Source organism: Anabas testudineus, chromosome 17 (assembly GCF_900324465.2).
Source record: "Anabas testudineus chromosome 17, fAnaTes1.2, whole genome shotgun sequence".
NCBI classification, from domain to species: Eukaryota; Metazoa; Chordata; class Actinopteri; order Anabantiformes; family Anabantidae; genus Anabas; species Anabas testudineus.
The window spans coordinates 10,871,923-10,896,465 of NC_046626.1; the positions used below are offsets into that span (position 1 = coordinate 10,871,923).

Sequence of the window (24,543 nt, forward strand, 5' to 3'; positions counted from 1 at the left end):
TAACATCCTCTAATATTTTTTATTTATTTAGTTGGAGCCCCTTTACCTTGATTACAGCATGCATTTGCCGTGACATTATTTCAATAAGCTTCTGCAATGTCACAACATTTATTCCCGTCCAGAGTTGCATTTATTTTTTGCCAAGATCTTGTTTTGATGATGTGAGAGTCGGACCGCTGCTCAAAGTTTTCTCCAGCACATCACGAAGATTGTCAATGGGGTTAAGGTCTGAACCTTTTCCATGTGTGAAAATGATGTCTCCTGCTCCCTGAACCCCTCTTTTACCACTTGAGCCCGATGAATCCCGGTATTATCATCTTGGAATATGCCCCTGACATCAGGGAAGAATAAATCCATTGATGTAATAACCTGGTCGTAAATTATATTCAGGTCGTCAGCTGACCTCATTCTTTGGAGACATAACGTTGCTGAACCTAGACCTGACCAGCTGCAGCAACCCCAGATCAGAACACAGCCCCCACAGGCTTGTATGGTAGGACCTAGGCATGATGCGTAGATCACCTGATCTGTCTCTCTTTTTACTCTGATGCACTTATCACCCTGGAACAGGGTAAATCTGGACTCATCAGACCACATGACCTTCTTTCATTGGACAGTTTTAACCCAGTTTTAGTAGTTTCATCACTCTCTTTAGTTTTTACTTGATGCATGCCAATAATTTGACCCTTCTGAAACAGATGAACAGGATGTGTGTTCAGACATAGTTGTTTAAGAAATGAGAAGCTATTTACTGTAACAGTTAGGCTTAAATAACTTGGTGCCAGCTGAAAAATAATCATCCATGCAGTAATAATCCAATGGGAGGCTCTTACCTATTTGTTTAGTTAAATCCAGGTTAAAGGGGCAGTGTATTTATTTATTTACTTACACATGCTTAGGTGCTGTTATTTATTTTAGAAAGGGTGAAAAGGTTGAATGGATACACACTGCACTGACAACCATGCCTGAATTAGGAACACACTAGTGAGAATTTGATTCCTCTTAATGATGTATATAAATCTCTGCTCCTTGGTGTATGACTCACATTATCTTACACTCACATGTATGCTTCCAATTTTTACATTTGATATAAAGAAAGTAGTGTTTAAAATGTGCCATTTTGGAAAAGTACTCATTTGTATCGTTAACTCAGTCTACTATTATTTGGAGAAGGCTGAATTTTTTGTAGTATAAATATTATTTTTCTCCAAATAGTTTCAGGACTGTGCAAACATTATCGCAGCATGCAAGGTTCTTTGTTGCACTGGTGGAAAAAATAGCTCACAACCCACAAGCAGCCTGCAAAATTTTCCAATCAATACATTCAACAATGCCAAAGTATATGAATAAAACAAAGATATTAAACTAATAAGTTTGGAGACTTGATGCATTGGTCCAAAAAAGCTGCTGACCTGTGTTTCTCCAGTGTGTACTCACCGTGGCAGTGATGAGTGGACCATGGAGCTGTGCGTAGAGCAATGCCTCATTAACGTGGTCTCCGACCTTCAGCAGGGCTAGCTCCAGGCTGTGGTGTCCAGCCATGGCGTGGGTTAGTTGCTCCAGTAAGATGCTATACCTCCTCCAAGTCTGATCTAACTCTGACACACTAGCCAAGCAGCCTCGCATTACATTCAGACAGTAGCCCACGCAGGGTTTGATCAGGGTCAAGCCTCTACAGTGAGAACAGTACACCATCTTCACCAGGCCTTTCACACACTCTTTGCTCAGGATGACATGTTCAGTGGCATTCATCACCTCCAGACCCTCCTCAAGGGCCAAACCCAGTTGTCGCCCAGTTCCCAATGCCCCGCTCAGCTCCTGGGCCATGACAGCTGGATGGGACCCAAAAGGGTTCACATCCTGTCGGATCATACGAAGACAGTCACCCATTTCACTGCCCACCATCATGTGTCCTTCAATGCCTGGATTGATGAGCCGCGTGTAGACTAGTGGGAACAGGTCGTTAAAAAAGTGTTGAACTGCTGCCTCCACAGAAACGTTTGCCCCTTTGAGGTAAAGGGAGAGTGAGGAGAAGAGTTGATTTACATGGGGTAGGGCTTGGCGGGACAGGGATGAGTAGGTTACCTCCAACAGGGAACTCAGGTGGCCCTGAGAGAAGGACAGTAGGTACTGGAACATATCTGCAAGGAAAGCAGGAGAGAAACAGATGAGAAGTAGGATCATGTAGAAGAACAGATGACATTTCAGTCATTTTATCTAAGAAAGGAATGAAAATCATTAACAGCATGATCTACAAGTTCTGTGTGAAATGAGTAGGGCATTCAGAATTCAAAACACATATCTAAATGCTGGCTCCCAATAGGCAAATCTTGGTTTGAGTGTGTCTGTTAAGACACTGTTTGTCTGAGAAACCAGTGCTAAGTTGTGATTATCATTGTTCATGAATGTATCAATGTGTATACAGTCACACCATGAATGATATCTTAAGCAGAGAGACAGTAAAATAATTAAAACCCTATTAAAAATAAACTCTAATCAAAACAATTACCTACAATATACAGAAAAACAGATTCAGTTCAAAAGCCATCCCTTCCTCGTCCCTCACCTGATGGTTGTTGCACCAGCCTGATGTAACTTGCCACAGAGCTTCCAATCATAATCTATTATCTAAGGATCCACAAAACCTCACGATGGCCAATTCACCCATTCCTGATACAAACTGATGAGTATACACTGCATGCATTTTTAATCTTGACAGTGTGTATAGAAACAAATACTCAAAAAGAGCACTCCCCCAAATCCTCAAACCACTTCCTTAAGTTAATGTCAAAACATTTAAACCACTAGTGAACCACATTTGAAACTGGCCTACCATGGTGGCATAACTAGCATGAATGAAAATTGATTTATAGACTGTCCACTTGTCCCAAGTTCACTTAGGCCCACTTGCACGGTAGAAGCAAAACAGCGACAGCAACCCTAAACAGTGGCTTTAAATACCAACGGCTGCTAAATGAACAAAAAGTACATTATTCAAAAAGTGGTCATTGGGACAGCTCTAGCTATAATTTCCTTTAGTTCACCATCAACATAATCCAACTTTATCCTTTAACCCTTCCCACTGTTCTCCTACTCAGCAGCTCTCCACGCTTTTCCTCCAGTGCTCAACTGTGTGACACTGTATATACATGTGTATGTGTGCATGTCTGTTTTAGCTTGTGTATGCATGCTTTGGACACAACACTCTTCTCTGGGGTGTGATGTCAGCTTAAAAGCATGCCAGGGCATGAAGGAGCAGTAGCAACTGTACGGAAATTGAGACGGGAGAAGGAGGGTGCCAACACACATACCCAGCACAAACCCCTACTGCTGTACTTAACATACATACAAACACATAAACATACACAGTTAAAAACGTATTATGAATTGTGCACTGTACATGATTCACACACTTTGCTTGGTGCCAACACGTATCACCTGTTATTACTATGTTAATGTGTATTATTTACCTTTGCCATAGTGAATCTATTTCAGCACAGCGATTGTTACCTGATGAATGTGTGTGTTCGTGTGTGCCTGTGTGTGTCCAGACCATCCTCGCTCACAGACAGAAGGATAACAACAGTCATGTCCTCTTCAACAGCTGCACTAATATGACCGCTGTCTATGACACACGGGGACTCCCCACTGGCCAGTAAAAAGAACAACTCATTTGTAATGCACCACAAAATACTGTCGTCATGATCAGAGCAGCTCCTGCACACAACAAATAATATTTTAAAGTTATGTAAAGTCTGTTAAATGGGTTGTGAGAAGTGTGAGAAGGAGTGGCAGTCTGTTTGTAGGCTTAAAGTAGATCAGAAAGACCTTCAGATATGTCAGATTGGAGACATACAGTGAAGAAGAGCAACAAAATGGAAAACAAAAGAACGCAAATTAGCAAACTAGCTGGAGAAGATTGGTGGAGAAGTTGTAAAGTTGCAGTTTCTGTCCTACTTCAGTGTCTCAAATGCCTGTGAGGTTACAGAGTTGCAACTACTGTGAGGTCTGCCTTTTTTGTCTGCCCGTCAGACTACAAGGCAACAGCCACGAGACATTTACACCACAAGATTTACCCACAGGTTTAAGTTACACAGCATTACATAATGTTATTATAAAATTATCGTGCTCAGAAATACCGTGGTTTAATCTTACTGTCTCAGAGGTGAGGCGGGGGCTGAAGTTAAATTATTCTAATCTAAACATTAACATTTCTTAAAAAAAGAGTCACAGTAAAAGGTAAAAAAAAAAACTCTACTCATGAAACTGCCATGATTTGATGCACATATTTCATAGGATTTAAGATAGGGTCATTAAATCCCTAAGACATTCTGTACCTGTCAAAAAGCTTTTTATTATTTTTATTGCCAAGAAAGTGAAACACAGAGAAAGAAAAAATGACAAGAGAAGAAAGGGAAGGAGGGAGACTGCCAGGAAAAATGTAATAGAATTGAAGTTGTAAACAATTAAAAGCAACTACTGTACAAGTGGACTCCACCTTGTGAACATGCTCTGACATCTGGATTCATTTGGCCCCTGGGTCCAGAGCACTTCCCTGTCTCTCCATGGCTGTTACTTCAAACACGTCCTTCTCTGAATATACAGGAGCAGGACAAGAGTTCACCTTTCTTCTTCTCCACACTCCCTCTGACAAACAAAAAACCGGATCCTGTGATTCATTCATTTGTTTTGCATCAGATATTTTCTGTTTTCTATCAAGTCTTCTCCCACGCGCAAATGGATCCGGTTTCTCATTCTGTGATAAATCAAGTACAATCGTTGTGGGTTTCTCTGCACTTTCCAGTACTGGGAAACAGTGTGAGAACAAAAAAACAAGAAACCAAAGGGAGAAAGCTTTTTAAGTCCTAACTACCACTGCATGATAGTCAATTACGTTGAATTGTCTGACCACTGTATCTGAATCTGGATTTGACCACACTCTATTCAGACACACAGTCGTGGGTGGGTATCATTACCATGTCACAGTCTCCCATCAGCAAGCCTCTTGGGGAATGAAAGTCTGGCTGGTTTGAGGCTATTTTTCATGAGGTAATTATCTTTAATTTGCAAGGAAGTCCTAAAAACACTGAAATTCAAAACACGTAATTGTCAAGTGAACTATACAAAAATAAATGAACAGGCCTGCTTTTTGTGTGACCCTGGCTAATCTGACATGCTCTTTTCTCAAAATAAACAAGGTATTAAATGGATAAAAAAGAAGTAGAGGAAATGCAGAGGAGACCTTTGTCCTCCAGTGACTTAAACCGAGTTATATTTATGACTCTTGGATGGGATATTACACCACCTCTTCCCAAGAAGGCTATGCCAAGGCCTCTCTCTGAGATCACAGGGTTTTAATCATAAGACGCTATTTCCACTTTACATTCTGCATGAAGAGCCTTTTACTGGTACACTTACAGCCAGAGCATCACCATGGTGAAGCTACCACAATAACTGAGTTAAAATAAGCGCATACTAATAAGGTAGAGAAACTGATGTCTGACCATTAGAAGTACTACTAGTCCTAGAACTAATTCCTGTTGTTCTTGCTGTTGCAGTAATAGTTTTATAAATGATATGCTATTTATTTTACGTACAGTATATCTATGTTAAATACTAGTGTATTTCTGAGTTTGGTGTGTCATAGTGACATAGTATCTACACAGATACTGAGGCAGAAAGCAAAGCATGCCACAAAACTGCATGTTACATTGGTTACGTGTGTGCAATGTTTACTGTGTGGAACACCATGCTTCAAAAGTGAAGCTGAGCCACACGGAAAAATGTAATGACAGGGTGGAAATATTTAATCCAAGGGTCTAGTCTGCCATCCTTAGTCTAAGAATGCAACATCTCGGAAATCCTGTCATAATTCCCCACAATCAGCAATATGTCAGACCCAGTTAAAATTAAGTGTAAAACAGCAAACCCCGTCCTTTTATTTTTCTTGACTTTATCATTAACCAAGTGGAACAATATTATATAAAATAATTTGTAAACTCGAACAGCAAAATGCATTGTTTATAATGTGAGGCTTCAGAACTTCTATTCATCCTAAACTATGTGTATACCTCAGGGTTAGAGGTTTTAACTATTTGTCTCTCACATATGGAAGTGCATGTTGTAATTAGAGCAACTGAAGTGCCTACAACAAAACAATGAATCATAGATAATTAAATGTAGCTTTTTATTTGACAAAAAATTATACAAAAAGGCTATTTTTGAGGTAAAGTGAAAACAGGCCTCTAATTTAAATGAATTACAGATATAAAACTTGAGTGAAGTACCCACCCCTTTAGAGAAACTGACCTAAATCATAACTATAACAGCCAGTTAGTTAAAGAAGTTATACTGTTAGTTACATAGGGATCACCTAAATTCAGTGAATGTGTTCCTTGGATTTTAATATAAATGCACTTTTATCTTGAAGGTCCAGTTACTGGTGAATCAGCATCCTGGCCAAAAACTACATCATGAAGACAAAAGAACACTCCAAGCAACTCTGTGAAAAGGTTATTGCAAAGCCCAAGTTAAGGGATGGATACAAGAACATTTCCAAGTCGCTGAATATCCCTTGGAGTACAGTTAAATCCATCATTAAGAAGTGGAAGGAATATGGCACATGCATAAATCTGCCTACAGCAGGCCGTCTGTGCAAGAAGGAGACCAACGAAGGAGGCTGCCATATTTAAAAAAAGGTGAAAACTTCCAAAGGGGATGAATTTATTTTACAAGTACTATAACACTGCTTATACTGCATGTCTATGTGTTTTACTATGTGCATATACTGCAAGCACGGGTGGGTGTGCGTATGCTTGCATGTGCTTGGAGATGTGGTAATATTGTGATAATAATGTAGGAGACACTGTTCTCATACCATGGACTTGTGGGCCATTCCTATCTTGGCAATCAGTGCTGAATGAACCTGACCAACTCTTCCCAGGCAAAGCTTTTTAATCCTACTAGAGGGTTGGGTTTCAGACAGGTCAGAAAACAGATATGTGTCAGTGACACGTGTGTAGATTACATATCCTTGTTTTAATTAGTAGAAATACTGTACATATGGCCATCTCACACTCAGAACTGGTCATCTTAGGTTACAGGGGAGAAGTGCAATGTCACACAATCCCCCAGCCTCTAACCTTTAAGCAAACAGTTCAGTGGTAATACACTATTAATAAGTATGATGAATCAATCTGTTGATTCATCATACTTATGTGGCAAAATCTCAAGTCAGAGTGTAAAGTGGAAGTATGAGTCATCTGTCAAACAAGTACAGACATGCTGTTGATGCAAATTTGACCTGCATGAACTGGGAAGGCATGGTGCCAAAAACACTGACTCTCTCTTAGAAAACCCACATATGCAATTGCAAATGTGTGAGCACATATTCCAGCTAACCCAGGCCTAATTTGCTTGTCTCATTCTATCAGGGGGCTAACAGGTGGGATAATTCGCTTGAGAGGGAGGACACCGAGAGGTTAAGAAGGAGAAGTAGTAGAGGTGTCGGAGTGGGGGGTAGAAAATACCCATCTCTTCATCAGCATTCTTGTAATTAAAGAGTCAGCCGAGCTATATCAAAAGTCTGAAACATAAACAATTCCACAGATGCCAGGGGCATTCGGGGTGCACTGGGCTATAATGTGGCGAGGAGGAGGAGGAGGAGGAGGAGTAGGGGTCGAGATTGGACAGGAGGGGAATCACTGCTCTCAAAGTAGGGTAACATGATCGAAAGAAGGGGAATGAGCAGACGAGAGAAGGATGGGGACAGAGGAGATAGAGCACATGGGCTGTGGAGGAGGGGCTGAGGGTAGAGCAGGGAACGGAGGGAAGGTTGTTCAATGGCTAATACCATAAAGGGGACATGGAGGGTTGGAGGGCCAGCCTGAGGGCAGACTGTTGACAGGCTGATAGACAGCACCTCTGGTCCTAAGTATTAAAGGGGCCATAGGTCTGTAGTGACCTCTCATTTCTCTTTTGTTTATTGGTTTATAAATCACAGGGTCTCTTTTGATATATTGCTGTGTTAAAGAGAAGCACAGCTTGTGATACATTTAGGCCCAGATTTACTAAAGGTTTGCATGCACTAAATCATAAACCTGATAACACAATCAAAACACAGCACAAGTTCATCTACTAAGATTGCTAAGCATTCAGCAAACAGAATTTTACATCTGCTGTTTTACCCCAGAGACCTAAACCTACCTGGCTTTATTGATGACAGACTGTGAGTCTGTGAAATAAAACTCATGATGACGACTAGAAGCGGCCAGAGAAAGAGACTGGACTCCAGATTTTCATGAAAAGGGAAAGGAAACATTTAGGGTAACGCACATTTAACCTGAAACAGCCCTTGCAGGACTCTGAGGTGTGAAAAAAATCTAACTTGTAAAGAAGTCTAATGAAGAATTTTCCTTTTTTCCTAACAGGTGTGGGCCCTGTTTTCATTTTTCACTTTTATTATGAATTACGCATATAGGGGTCATTTGTACATTGTTTCAATTAGAGCCTCAACACACCAGCTACTGAAGCCAAATTGAAGTATTACGAGTTTTCTAGTAAATGAATAAGAGCATACCTATGTAGATCATGTGTTCATTTTGGTAGACAGTAGATATGATAGGCCACGTTAATCATACAAGAAAAGATATGGCCAGGCAGAGTCAGAGACACACTGTTCTTTCATCTATTTCTGTAATTTATTGAACCTCCTCCTCTGTAATACAATGGATGATTGACTGGAGGAGCCATGTCTACAGCAGAAGCAGAGTGTCCAACATGGGGCGTAATGTGGAAAGTGAGTTGACGTGAATGGGAGAATGATGAAGTGCGCTGGTAGTTAGAGATTAGACGAATTCAGCCAACTCCAATGTACTTTGGGCTGAAGTAACTGTGTGAGTCACAACACAGAGACATCACAAAGCTCCTCCACTTACGCATTATAAGCACATAATAAGGGCGTGTACCCTGATGTGTGCATTGGGTGGAAGCAGCTCTTCTAGACAGACATGCTATTGTGGCCAATTTGTTTCCTCTCGCTGCATCTCACCAATCCTCGATTGTTTTTTCCAGCATTACCTTATTTCAAAATCCATAACTTCTCTTTCCATACTACCTCCATTCATTACACCGAATGAATGTGGCAGATCTTCTACTTTTAGACGTGCACTGGCACACACGCTGGCTTTTGGGATCAGTCTCGGAAAGAGGGGTGCAGCAGAGTCAGACAGGACACAAGGAAAGGCCAGGCTGGACCAATCAGCAGCAGCCCAGTACAAATCCCATCAGTCAGACAGACAGATTGTGAGCTAGAAAAGCCAAATTCTCTTGGAAAGAGAATAAGCCCCAGGAGAGGCAAATTTGTCCGATTACCAAGAACCTTCCCGAACATCAAGCTTATTGTACTCACACGACAGTAGTAAGACTGATGAGGCTTAGTTTACACCAAGAGTGTTGAGACTAGCTGAAAAGCGATGGCAGAAATAGTGCTTGTAAAGAAGTGTCAGAAAATCATTTAGTGAGTGAAGAAATTCTGTTGGCGATGAATAAAGGTTTTTTTTTTTTCTTCACTCACTTTCATTTCATGCATTTGATGTAACTATGGCAAGCATGGCTGGATAGTGGAAATGTCTGTTGCTGTTAGGGAGCAGAATAACAATGAAGAAAAATGAAAGGAGACTTGGGATGAACAAAAAAGAAGTGGTTGAATGTTGTATGGTTTGATTTTGTGGAGCACACTCTTGGCAGCTGAGTTATCTTTGAGACATGTTCAGTAGGTTCCCTGTAGGGCACATGCCAGCAAGCAAGCTGTTGGCATGGGGCCCACCCAGGCCCAGCACGCTCTTATTAAGCAACCAATGCTGACAAAGCACGGAGCACAGACACAGAGAGAGAGAGACACTGGAAGGAAGGAGGAGGAGAGCATGCATCAGTGAACTATGAATCTACAGGCTACGAACCTGTTAAATCAGAATTCATCTGAGGATGCTTATTGCTTTCAACTTTTAATCACACACACACACACACACACACACACACCTGATAAAACCACATTAAACACACCTGTGCACACTTTCACTGGAATTCACCATCAGCCCTTCCTCCACCTCACTTTCTACGAACAACTTCCTACTCCTCTGGGTTCTCACACATTTATGCTGAGGTGAGAGAAGCAGATGAAAAGAATAGGTAATTAGGAAAGCGTTGAGTGTTACTTTATGACTGCAAGAGACTTTGAGCTTTTCCCCTCTCTGCTCCCTCCTTCCCTTTGTTCTCTCCCTCTTTTTTCCCCAGTGTGACTGAGTCCTACAAACCGGCGAAACACATCCTTCCCTTATGTGTCATGTATACTCCAGAGAGTAGAAAGGCTTAGTTAAAGCACAAACATGCTCACACACAGACTCAAACATGCAATGTATTTGCTCCACTATTAAGTCCATAAACACATTTCTTCTCCACCCTGTATGATTAAATGAGACATGTAGGGATGGATTCCGGATATCCTCCCTAATTTGAGCATGAGCTCATGGTGTAGCATAGTGTCATGCCGTGTCCAAGCATCAGCCTCTAGAGCAATAACCCTGTCGGTCAAAACATCTGCAGAGAAAAATAGGCATGCAGGCTTGAAGTGTGAGAAAAACTGATGTGAGAGAGAACAGACTAAAAGATCACAGACAATAAGAGAGAGAGAGAGGACTTCCAGACAAATGCAGAGGCTGCAATAAAGATAGAAGAGCCTGTGTCAAAGGAATATAGATCTCACTTGCACACACACACACACACACACACACACACACAGGCATGCAGACATGCATGCCCACACAAACTGTGAAAACAAGCACATATAAATCATCACTATTTAATGAATGAGACAGTTGCTTTTTACATTGGCTGTTGTGTGTGAGCCACCCAGGATGATCCAGGCAAAGTGAAGAAAGCAAGGAATTTTCAAAACAGTTTGAGCTGGGGCCTTGTAGATATATTAAGGCTTCAGGCTAGATATCATTGGCCTAGAGAAGTAATGAGAGACAGGATGTTGGGGTGCAAAGAGCAAGATATACAATAGAGAATACATCCAATAGACAGGGAAGCTGCAGATTCATAAGGGGAAGGGAGACAATTATAGTATTATAGTATATATTGAACTCAACTACTTGTGCGAGAGGGAGAGACTGTCGGAGGGACAGACACCAAGCACCCACAGTCTGTGCTTCCTATCTGTCTTTCTTCAATTTTCACATCAGAGTCATCTTAATCTTTTGCCATTAAAAGAAAAGGTCCTCAAGACACTCTGCACCTCGCATCATGTTTTTGATCCCTCCGTCTCTCACGTCCGTTGCCTCCTGGGACAAGGGTTCTGGAGAGTTTCTGGATGATAAGGCAAGGACCAGCTAATTATGGCACCTCAGTGAGGAGAGCACTTTCCTTGCCATGGCCTCTTTCTGCCTCTTTTGCTCTCTTAACTGTACTCCTCCTTCACTCTCCTTCATCCACCTATTCTTTAAACATCTAGGTCATCAGAGTACATTTCTGTGAAATGTGTTTTAGTAACCTTGTCTTTGGTACACATATGCACACACACACACAGATACAGGGACAAGAAAAAGTATGTGAACCTTTTTGGGATTTCATGGTTTTCTGCATTAATTTGGCATAAAATGTGATCTGATCTTCATCAGGCTTTGTAATAACAAATATAATGTGCCTAAAATAATACAACATAAGTAAATTCTCATCGTTAATGTCTTTGTTGAGAACAACCATAAAACCAGACACGCTGATCAAGATCCCCTTTTTAAAAATGCTCAAAAGCTAGTATTACAAACACACATGCTTACTGACACACAAACACAGATGTCATGGCCTTTAGCTGTGGGCCAACTGTCACATCTCAGTGACATCAGTCTGCTTCCCAGCAGTGTGACTATATACCCTTACACTCACTTGCTTATCATTCTGCACAACAACTAGCCAACAAAAGATTAATGCATTTTGGAGTGAACATATAAGCTCATTTGAACTGACGGAAAGCAAGGATCTGACCCAACTGCTGTATCATTTAACTTGAAACATAGGCAAACCGACACACAAACATCTTCTCGTGCCAGTTCATCTGTGCAGCTGCCTCTCAGCCAATCAGGAGGCCACAAAAGGTGTCTTGCAAGTCATTACTGATCTGATTAGACGAGGCTGACAGGTCAAAGCCTTTCTCAAGATTTAAGATTCAAAGAAGTTTATTAATCCCAAGGGGAATTGTCTTGGCTTGTTCCAGCTCCTATCTTCTCCCATAGAAAGCAAAAGGGAAAGGACTACACTAAAAACCACGCCTGAATAAGCAGAAACAGAACACCTTTCAGTAATGACTGAAGAACAAATAGAATTTAATGATTATGATGATGGTCAAAAGTTGGAAGAGACAGTATAATTAATAGAAATAACAAAGTGAAATTATGATGGAAAAGGACATATTTAGTTTGCCGGAAGTGTTGCACATAGAATTAAATAAATCAATGAATACTGGTTATTGATGAAGCATTATGCTGGTCCAGTAGACCCACCATTTGGGCTGGAGATGGCATGGATTAGCAGGGCTTATTTGTTTGTGTATTGGGATGTATCAGCGAGTGTGTTTTTGGTAAAGCTATATCATAGGAGGCAAAACTAAGGAGGAAGGAGAGTTTTATGCCAAAAGCTGGGATCCTCTGGGATTTATCTGTTATATTTACAGGGTAAAAGGATTCTTGTTTTTGTTTCCTTACAAAGCTGAGCTTAATGCAGCACATGATTGAACCCAATCTTTTATATTAATACAGTCTCATTATCCTATCCGCATTATTAAATGTGGAGAATATTTATGGGGTCATACTCATGACATGACAACTCCCACACATCACAAAGCACAGTAGGGCTTTTGGGGCTGTCAAAACAAAGGCAGGCCAATGAAAACACTCAGACACACATAGAGACACACTCCCGACACACAAACCACCTCTCTTCTAATAATCAAAGCTTTGCAATCTACAGGAGTGTTTTGAATTGAAACAATATACGTTACACTAGATAAAGAAACCATCATTATAAGATATACAGTGAAAGAAAGATGGGAAGATACCGTATACGGAAAATAGTGGCCACGCTATGAAAGAATGATCAAATAAAGGCACACATTAAAAGCAGAAGAGTTTTTAGCTTGCAGACAACTGGCTCTGTGGTGAACTGCATGTGGTGTAATAGGATAGATAGTGTGTGACAGAGTGCAAACAAAAATGGTAGGAGAAGAAAGCTGCCCACAAACAATTTTCCACCATCCCGAGTGTGAATAACAGCACCAGTTGTATCAGCCAAAGTCATATACTCATTACACCATGCGGCGTATGAGCTACTTGCTACCTCACATTCCACTCAAGGCACTCAGACACTGCAGAGACTGTCCGTAGAAGGCCTTGCAAATTGAGGGCAAGTGACATCATTTTCGGCACCCCCTTATTTCAGTTTCTATTGTTGTTCCTTTGTTATTTTCCATCTTGACCACGTGAAACACCTGATGTTAATGCTCCAGACAGGCTCAGACATGAGGTAAGAAGGGAAAGATCTTAATGATGATGAAAAGGATGAATACCAGGAGCATTATAGGAACACTGTTTCTTTTATTTATGTAACCTGCTCGTAAAACAGCTGTAAGAGAGGCGTATTCCCAGCTCTCGGAACATCTACAGTTAGGTCCATAAATAATGGAATGATGAAATGACGGCCTGAAAGCCTGGAACCTACGGTCATGTATGCTCAGTTGGGTTGAGATCAGGCGATTGACTTGCCCAGTGAAAAATGTCCCATTGCTTTGCACTGAGAAACTCTTGGTTGATTTTTTTTTTTTTATCAGCAGTCAGGTCTAGTTGCTTAATAAAAGCATCAAGTCTAATTTGGCCTTTCTGTTCTTGAATGTTGCCAGTGTTTTGTACCTTGTTGTGAAACCTCTCTCTTTACATTCCTAAAGCCATCTCTTGACTGTAGACTTGAAACACCTAACACCTGTTCCAGTGTTGACTTGGCTTTATGAAAGCATATTTCTATACCATGGACAGTATTCTGCAGTCATCCACTTTAGTCCTCCATGGTCTTCCAGTCTTCCAGGTGGCTTAGCTGTTGCTGAATTTGACAGTTAAATCCTTTTTTTAAGACTTGTCCAATTTGTTGTTTTGGCCACTCCCAATGATTTGGCTATCGTTGATGGATTTATTTTCCTTTATCAGCCTATTCCCTTGCATAGATACTACTTTGAATCAGTGAACAGCTACAAAATGCAAATGTAACCACCTCCAGGCGTTTTTATGTGCTCGATCAATCATAGTGTAACAAGGGAACAGGCTAAACCTGGCAAAGCAACTCACTGTTGGCAATTTGTTCTATTATTTATATTAATTGCTGAATGCTTGATGCCACACTTTTTTCAAATCACTTGATTTTTTCACATTTCATTATTTATAGACCTAACTATACATACAGCAGGAATATGTTTGATTGTATATTTGTAATTCAATACATTAATTATAATGTATATATTATATATTAAATATATTCTGTCTGCATGACATTTACAAGTTAAAAATGTCAATGATAATTTCCATGATGGAAACAATAAGCAGTTCTCCAGGACATTTCCCATACTAGTTTACTCCAATTGCTCACATATGATATGAATTTTCCATATTGAACACCAAAGCCAGTAATGTCTTGGTCATCATAAAATATGGCATCTAAGCAGTTCACTGTTTTGTACAACTAACTGCATGGTACATAAATTCCTGTAACAATAAAAAAAACATCCAGAGCATGTTTTCAAACCTGTGGGATTGTGTTAGAGGTTTTGGGGAGAAGAAAAACTCTCTTTTTTTTTGGAAATTTTTCAATTTAAATGACACTGCAATTACTAAGAGGGAAGGCAAGCTAGAGCAGCTAGTTCACTTTCTGATTGTGTTGGGCGTAGCACAAAGCTCTTTGGCAGGCAGGACCTAGCTATAAAAGACTTTTTTATCTACAGCAGAGCTTTGTTTTTTCCGGAATTCAGACATTTGAACTGACCGGGCTGCAGAGTCAGAAAACACAGCCAAAAATAAACACAATACAAACAAACAAAAACTATTACCCTGTAGAGATTGCTCTTCTAGAAAGAATCGTAACTTCTTCGAGGGTCACAATAATTGTTTTGCTGACCTACGTAAGATCAGATAATGACAAAGCAGTCAATCTCCCACCTCCATACCCTCTTTAGATGGTACAGCCATGCCTATTTACTGAGTTGCACATCTGCCTGCACCCAGCTCCTCTGACCCCAGGAAAGCATAAAATCCTCCAAATATTGGACAAATATTCTTTGCAAGCAAGAAAACAAACACAACACAAAATGTGTCTTTTTGTTTATTATTGCTAAATTCAAGGGATGCAGGGTTAGTTTTCGGTCATTTAAATGGGCAGAACAGTATGTACCAGATATTTCAACGGCAACTCATTAGCCACTGAATCTCCAAATTTCTATCTATTTCATCAACAACCCAGTGTTTCAGATCTATCCCGTCCAACCCCGTCTCGGGGCCTTGATCTCATCACTTACCCTGGAAGGCATCTGAGTGACCACTGATGATGTGCTCAAGTTCATAGCTGTAAGAGTGAATGTTGTGGAGGGTTTCACGTTTCACAGCAATCTGGTAGCTCTCCTCCATCTTCCGGGTGCAGCAGGACGGGCCCTGGTGCTTACACACCAACAGGTCCACATCTAGGAAAGTAAAACAAAAATGGACATATATGTCTTACTCTTACATTAACTTTTTCTTACAGTTTTAAGTAAGTAGTTCAATGACAATTTGAGAAATCTCAGTTTGGATAAGACATTAAACAAGTACAAATTCTGCAAAGAATACACGTGCAAATGTGTAGGTGCATGTACAGTGTGTGTGTGTGTGTGTGTGTTGGCTACACACATAGATAAACAGGCCATAACCCCACTTAGAAACAGAAGAGGCACCATGGGAAGGTGAGAAAGTAAACTAAGAATTCATTCATGTTTCTTGCTATAAATACTGTCTCTGCTAAATATATAAATATCCTTTGGCTCATATGATTGTGCAGATGGTGACAAGACATGGATTTGTACATGCATGTAAACTGTTACATACGTGCACAAAAAAACAAACAGTTACATACAGTTTGCACTTACACACATAAGTGTATATATATGGTATAGGTTTTGCGTGACCGACATTATAGGCAATAACTATACTACTACAGTTACACAATATGAAGTCAGTGACCTAAATACTGGGATCCAAAAAGCAGCTCAATGAAGCACAATTACATCAGCTGAAACAAAATCCAACCTACTCTGCCCGTGTCACCTGCTTCTCACCATCTCTACATACAAAATCACTGTCATAACATTACAAACTAGTCACATGGCCTTTATAAACTGTCCTTCCCCACACATTTTATTTCTCAAACTCACAAGCAGAGGGACATTTCCATAATACGGATGGATGGATGGGGGTGGCTGGAGGCAGGTGTTGTAACCAGAGCCTAAAGCATGGCCTTAGGACAGACCGCAAGACCAGTGCCTCACTGTCCAAATCCCTCCATGAAACACAATAGGGTTGCATTCTCAATCCCTCTTTCCCTTTCTGCTCCCTCTCTCCCATTTGCATGGCATATCTTAGTGAGGCCTGGGTGTCTCTTAATTACCCAGTGAGGCTCCATTTGTTCCCACCCCAGAGCCAGACGAGTGAAGTCATAACTGGCTGTCCTGCCCCTTCCAGTTCATTATCTCCATCGCTGTAGCAGCCTGCTCTTTCTGTGTCAACACTGTTTCCCTGCCAACCATGTTCCTATAAAGACTTATCCTAACTTTTTTTTTTCTTATCTTAACCATAGTATACAGTCCGACCAGGACCATGACCAAAGTTTTCACTCTTCCTATTGTAGGTTTAATGGAGCTCTCAAATTGCAATTCACTCTAAATGTAACCCAAATTCAGCTTAATCATTTACATTAAGCCATGGATACTAAACATCTAAACATCTATCAACATGAACATTTAAATAAATCAGGGTCAATGATAATAAAATTTATCAGTTCAGACATATCTCCAAACGGCTGACATGTCAGTTCTCATTTACTGCTTTTGGCCCAGGTCAAAGACACAATATGAAGTTGTGGTTTATGTCATCCTCAGCGTGATTACTGCAATTATAAGACCATGTAACCACATGACACAATCCTTTCAGCATTTTGGTGCTTGCACCTCACCAAACAACAAAAGTAATCACAAAACTAGGGATTTCCACTACTTTAAACTCACTGCTACTAAATGAGAGCATATTGGACACCTGGGTACAACAAACAATAAATGCAATTTGCTATTCTAGGATGTTTTGTACAGCCATTCATTTGTTTTCAATTTGCACCAACAGAAGAAATACATGTTTTTAACCCTTGACATATTTTAGTACCAATTACTAGAACTCTTTGTATTAAAGCAAAATATTTGAATCCAGCTCCTGAAAAACAGTGTTTCACACGGGGAAGGTGTCACTTCCAGGCATGAAAGGATGACACACTGTTTTAATTCTGTTCAGGGTTATCATTTCACTATATTTGGTGTTGTCCTCACTCTGTCTCTGACCCTCTTCACTTCACTGGCTGGCTCATCCGCTCCTTTTTGTTTGTGTTATCTATGATATGAAACTAATATCCAGAGACTCGTGGTGGAATCTAGCCTGGCATCTCCGTCTCTTACAAGAAGCTGCATGGAGTAAGTGATACTTATAAAGACTCGACCGCAGCAGTCCGGACAGGCTGACTGTGTCACAAATATACCAGGACGCTTTCTGGAGCTTGGACGTCTGACAGAAAACACCTTAAAGAATATTTTACGTACTGTATGTTAACAAACAGCATTTCAGTGGTTTCAGTCTGAAGTGGCTTCTGTCTGTGTGTTTTGGCACCAAAGAAAAGTATTAGTACTGATCAAAGCTGCACTGACAAATAAAACACTTGCAAAATTGCCTCACAGCCCAGAATCTCCTCAGAGTTTGGTCTCTCTGGACCATGGCAGGCAAATCATGGTCTCTTTATCCATTCCTTTGATTCCAGCATAAAAAATACGTATTGCGGGAACCGTCTTAAAGAGGGTCTATGATGTAGGATGATGTATGATGTATCAGTAATTAGTATCTGGCTACCTTGTTTTTGAGTATTGCATGTAGTTTCAGTCAACACTTTGTAATTAACAGTTTTAAACATTTGGACGTCGTTTCATTTCATTTCTTCCCATCATTCTTCATAAACTACTGATTCACTGTCAAATTGATTGGAGAACATAAGTTAACAGCGATTTTCAAGTCCTGCCTCAAATGTTTGATGGATGTTCGATAGAGCAGAAGGTCACAGACTTTATCATAACAGGACAGTGCTGAGTGACTTTTAAGCCTTTCATCGATTCTTTATGTTGGATGAATGAAGACGTCATTAGACCTTTCCACAACCTGTCTTTGTCACTCAGCAACCTAAACACTGGTGCTTCTCTCCCACAGTAAAAGTCCTTGTAGTTATTCTCTAGAATTAAGTCATTAGTTGTTGGAAATTACAGGTATTGGAGCATTTTAAAGAAATTGCACATCGATTGCTGAGCACTGAATCATTATTTTCCCTTCTAAGGGTGGCTGCCTTTGCCAGTGATGACTAAGAGAGTTCTTTTACATTTACATAATAACATTAACTGGAATTGTAAATGTTATTCTGTTTATGAGTGGTAGCTATTCATCAACTCCTCTTTTTAATGTTACTCGCAGGCAGTGTGCCTCTGACTGAACTCTACTACTTCTATGTAGTTAGTGCTCAGTGTGTAGGCTACTTATTCTTCTTGCCTGAATCGTAACACACTTTGTTCTCCAGACCGTTTGTCCACCCTGAATTTTGATTCTTTAATTCTCTTAATCGTCCTCAGGTGACAAATACCTCGCAAGTAATTTGCCATATCAAAGCCATGGCTCAGAGGTCTTGACTTAGTCACAATCCATTCAGCAACACCTCAGTGCCCTTCATTGCACAAGTCAAAACACTTGAATGGAGAAACTCTACCGGTGTATAATTGCCCTGCTAACTCATGCCGTTTTCAATATGTGGTACTACAGTGGCAGAGGTGAATATAGTACACTGTTAAATACACAAGCATATACTCCCAGAATGATTTATATGCTGCACACATCTCCCCAATATGCTGCAGAAATTCTGTTTTGATTTTAAATGTGTTGATGACTGGAAGGGTCGTGGTTTCCTCATGTTGCTGTTTTGATATTTTCTGAGAACAAGAATCATTTTGTTAGAAAGTAGGCAATTAATGCAGTTACCCCTCTTCTGCCTCAGGAAGCCAGTTCCCTTTGAAGCTCCTAAGGTCAGTGAACATACAGGATATTTACTCTATACAGATTTGCTGCGCTTTGGACGGATCATGTTGAATGAAAACACATCTCAAAGAAACTTTGCCGCATACCTGAATTTTGGACACCCACAAAACTCAACTGGAATGTTTAACTTTCCCAGACCCCAAGCTGGAACCGCCTGCAGAGATTGGCACAGAGTCCAAAGCCAAGCAACAGGGCAAAGGTTGGACGGGCAGAGATTAAAGAGAGAAGTGGCTGGTGGAAGCATAGATCCACATCTGATGAAGTAGTATTGAATCATAGAGGTGTTCGGCCACAGGCTGGCAGAGTAGTTATCATTTAAAATGATCAGTTTCTATTTATAGAGCTCAAGAAGGTTCCTCCTTCCTAGTTGGTTGTAGTATTTTATGGCGGAGGTAGATTTTATACTGTACTTCTGTACTTCTATTTTTACATTTACAGACTTTGCAGTCTTTAATATGACAATTTTAAAAGATATTATTTTTATATTAAAATATTAATAAACATTCATCAGAACTACACTCTGGATATCTACAAATTTGAGCTAAATACACAGAATCATAAATTATCATTCTTACTAAGCTGGATGTAATTGCAGAGATCTTGAATTATTTTCCTTGTCAAATCAATTCCAGTAACTAGTTCTGAGACGCTCTCATGAGAAATTTACATCAGATTGAAACATAAAACAAACGCTTAATGATTTTGAGTGTATGCTCTCTCAGCATGTTAACGCCAAGTTAAAAGGGGGAATCAAAATAACTGCAGCCAGTCAAAGACCATGTTGAGCTTTGAGGGCTTGCCAAAGCTTCTGACACTATAACTGGTTAAGGATGTGGTGACATGATAACACACTGTGTTTCTGCTCCCCTCCTATTAGCATATGACCCCGCTTGTCTTGTAGTAAAAATATAAGAACCTCTCAGTAAATCAGAGAATGTGAGAGAATGAAAGTAAATGTTCGGTGTGAGGTATGGGAGATATATTAAAGGCCAAATGCTTTGCTTTTAATTTAGCTTTAAATAGGTTGATCATATCTGAGGACTTTACCCAAGAAGTCAGCGATAGAAATAGTTTTTCTACAAACGGCACTAATAACTGTCTGCTTTCCAAATGTCTAAAGGGCAATATCAGCGGCTCATTGTAATCTCAATATGGACTGTTTGGCTGTGTACCACAGTACCAACACGATCATAGCTCACAATCGCAAGATAAGCAACTTCATGTCACTGATTATCTCAATGCCCTTGATTCTGAATCTGGCATGGAGATAAAGTAACGCTTTACAAATGTACTAATCTGAAATTAGTCAATGTAAAGACGTGCAAACACACAGCTATCGTAACGCACAAACATAAGCATTTTGTTATAATGGGAAAATCCTTTTTAAATACATTACTTACAAAAGTGGTGCCAATTGCTCGGCAGCAAAAGATTACAGAGCTGCTGATAATCATAAGTCACTATCACTCCGTGCTCCACTCCACGCTTTTGTTTAATACCAGAGTTAAGAACGAGGAAATACTACACAAAACATCCGTACCACGAAAAAGCAACAGTTTTTAAATGAGTTCACATCAACATGGCTAGTTCTGAAGTATCCTGCTGCCACACTCCTGGTGCTTAGTGAGAAATCAGTTTGCTACATATGAATGAAAAACAGCACTGTATCCTAAAACAAACGTCAGACTGTGAAAAGGCCTGAAGTTTTGCCACTTCAAATTTCAAGACTTGCTTTTGTTGGCATTTGATCTGAGACCTGAAGCGGAGTAGCAAAGTTGTGTACACACTCACATATATACCAAATCTCCCACTCTAACACCCCCTTCTATTGGTCAGGGCTTTGAAGACTTGAAGCTTGTGCTTAACCCAAAACAACCTCTCCAGGACAAGTACAAATGAAAGGCAACGTCGGATAAAAGGCCAGAATGTGCTGGTGACAGCGATGTTTGATTAGCTGCAAAGCAAAAGAAGAGAAGAGACAAAAATAAATGTTGTTCATTACACCTCAATTTAAAGAAAGAAATATTTAAACCACTTAATAATAATCCAGAGCAAGGAACACAGTTTGTATCTGTAGCAGATCATATCAGCCCTAAAATGCTTTAATGTGTCTCACTGCTTCTGCAAATGCATTGCACACTGTCACGCAAGCGTCACTAACATCTCCAGAAGGCCGAGGTCCTCGCCTCGTCTTTAAGAGCTGACCTCAAACTCCTGCTCGCAATGAATTCGACATCCTCTGTTGCTAGTAGTGACACCCTGCTAAACAAACATATCAAGTGGTTTGGATGCACCTCTAGGTATGTTTCCCCAGCTCGGTTCCTCTCCCCGTTACAGTATGCACACTGAGACAGGGGTGATACTTAAGCTGCCGCCAACCTGCATGTGACACTGCTGCAGCAGTGACTGTGGTCTCAGTCATTTACACAGTTATACATTGCATACCTACTGGCATTTGAGTGTTTGTGAGATTTACAGTAACTATTACGTTGGTTTAAAAGACTGGACTCAAAATATTCTAATTGGATAAATATGACAGGTGAAATGGTCCTACATTAATGACACGTGGCATCAAATGCGTCTTTGCTTGCGGAATAACTTTTCAAGAAAAGCTAGCAAACCTGAATCAAAGCCTAAACCCACTCAAAATGCATTTTGTCTCCAGAACAGATTTGGAACCAGTGTTTCTGCTCATAAAAACGGTGCAGGAGGAGCGCGCATACCACAAAACCTTCAAGGCATTTGAAGCTGCTTTCAAACATTGTTCTGACAAAAGAGAAATTTGGGAACCATGTCCGCAGAGGTGCCAAAGGACTTAATAGGGATGTGGTAACAGTCTATTCTGCTAAACTGTGGCCCCTGAGCTCAAATGCACGTGTCCAATAGAACTGGTGTTGCTGACTGCAAATCAATATCGTGTCCTATTATAAAGACAATACTGTAACATCTTTATCCAGAGAGATTAGAGCGAACAACACCTGTCAAAAGCTCTGCCTCAGCAGTGTGTGAACACGTTGGGCAGCTTCACCACCAACTTTGAAACTCTTCAGATGTCCCCACATTTAATATCTGGGAGGTGTGTGAGTTATGGAGAAAATCAGAACACCAGTTGTTTTTAAGATCATGTGAGATTTTTGCAGCATGCTGGGAATAAAAAGCAGCCCGTCATAATCAACAGTGCTCCCACCCTCCACCCTGTTATTAATATGATACCAGACAAAAGTGAGGACGCAATATCTGTTGTGTCTCAGCGTCTCGCTCCTGCTTCAGTGGGTTTAGTGTCAACTCAGTCACTTGTGCTTTAACTGGAGCTCATCACACATGACAGGTTGCTCTAAAAAAGCAGAAATACCATCCATGATTTGACACATTTACACGTTTTACGCAACGGGAGTTTGCGCAAAAGGAGTGGTTGGTACCAAACTACCGATGTGTTGCAGTGCGCTCCTCACTACAGGTGCCAAACCCCGCGGCTCACCTGTGCCAGGTGTCTCCGGTACACGGCTCAGCGGCCCGACCTGCCGCAGCTGGAAAGCGGTTCTCACTTCATGACAGCTGTAGGCGTCCGCGTCGGGCACGTTCACCGCCAACAAGACCGCTGACAAAATCCAAAAGGGTCCGCAAGAGTTCACGCGTGGGCATATTCCTCGGGACATTGCCGCATCTCAAACCAGGTCTCCGTGTGGACAGGCTGCTGTGGTCTGACTGCGATCTGTGTGACAGTGTTGAAAATAGGCGGTACTCAAGTACAATGAGGCGACGATGAGTTGAAACATCTGACAAACGTTTCCGCTCGGTGTTCACATCATCGGTGGGGACGAGTGTGCGCGCCTCACAGCAGGGGTCCGGGGTCTCCTCTTGAACGGACAAGCCAGTGGTTTGGGTGAAGCCAGTCCGTCCCGTGTTGAACACTTTGCAGCAGTCTGCTGTCTGCATGCCTGTCTCCAGAGCCTGTGCACACTCCCCGCCCTTTCTGTTTACTACAGCTTAGTGACCCAACTGAAACTCCAAACGCTCCCACAGCGTCTTCAAAAGTGGGTAACAATATAAGACCTAGTCTCTGTTGGTACTGTTGGTAATTGCTCCTTATATATATATATATATATATATATATATATATATATATATATATATATATATATATATATATATATATATATTTACCTATTGCATTTGCATTAAAACACAACCTTTATCTTCTGAAAATGAATTGAGTATCAATTATGTTGCAAGTAATTAATCATTAATCATTGAATTCATCTTGGCTTTAAGCTCTGTAACTTCCACTCTACTTCTCTAAATTCAAGTCAAAGTTCATTAAATCAGTGTTTATACAAGTAGGGAACAGTATTAAAATCATCAGCGTTAATTGGGTTTTTATTGTCTTCTAAGGACTTTGGGTAAATTGACAGTAGTAGTAGGTTTATAGAATAAAACTCATATGGAGGGTGAGTCTGGGGTGAAGCAGCACAGGACATGTGTGCTGCTTGGACATGGGTATTAATCAGTGACAGCTCAGTCTGTGTGCAGTAGAGAGAGTGGTTTAATGATGCTGGACTGTGTTAATGCGTATTGATTTACATTGCTGCCATCTTCTGGTCACAGTGTTTAATGACAAGTCAAGTGTTCTTCCCCCTTTACCTTCAGAATGATTTGTAGTTTATGAAGCATTCAAGTCCATTTTTATGAGCTACTGTTCTTTATTGGACTGATCAACATATAATCAATTTGAACTGCTGTTGATTTCATTTTCAATTAATAAATTAAATTGCCTGTCACTGTCCATTTAAAACACAGCTAATCTGTTAAACACCTCAAACTGAAATATGTCGTTTACAAAGGTATTATAAGCCTTTTTAGGAGCAATCACAGCCCCGAGTCTTCTTCTGTTAGTCTGTATACAAGCTTCTCACAGCTGGATTTGGACAGCTTTATCCTTATTCTTACTTTATCCTTCTGATTTGATCGCAAACATGTGTGAACAGCCATCTTCAGATCTTCCACGTATATTCTTGACCTGAGACCTGTCCCGGACACACTCATCACCCTAATTCACAGTTTCATTTTGTCTCATTACACCAGAGAATAATTT

The 24,543-nt window shown here is 40.6% G+C and overlaps 1 protein-coding gene across 2 annotated transcripts in view; it reads right to left on the bottom strand.

Annotated features, from left to right (window-relative positions):
* LOC113172443 (glypican-5-like) overlaps positions 1-23,390 on the bottom strand; it is an 84,814-nt gene extending 61,424 nt beyond the window's left edge. For both annotated transcript variants that reach the window (XM_026375411.1, XM_026375410.1), the window contains exons 1-3: positions 22,930-23,390; positions 15,608-15,769; positions 1,438-2,141 (exon numbers count right to left, since the gene is read on the bottom strand). In XM_026375411.1, the coding sequence (XP_026231196.1) occupies positions 1,438-2,141; positions 15,608-15,769; positions 22,930-23,107 (1,044 nt within the window). In that variant the 5' untranslated portion in view covers positions 23,108-23,390. The remainder of the gene's footprint in view (positions 1-1,437; positions 2,142-15,607; positions 15,770-22,929) is intronic.
* Positions 23,391-24,543: the final 1,153 nt, after the last annotated feature.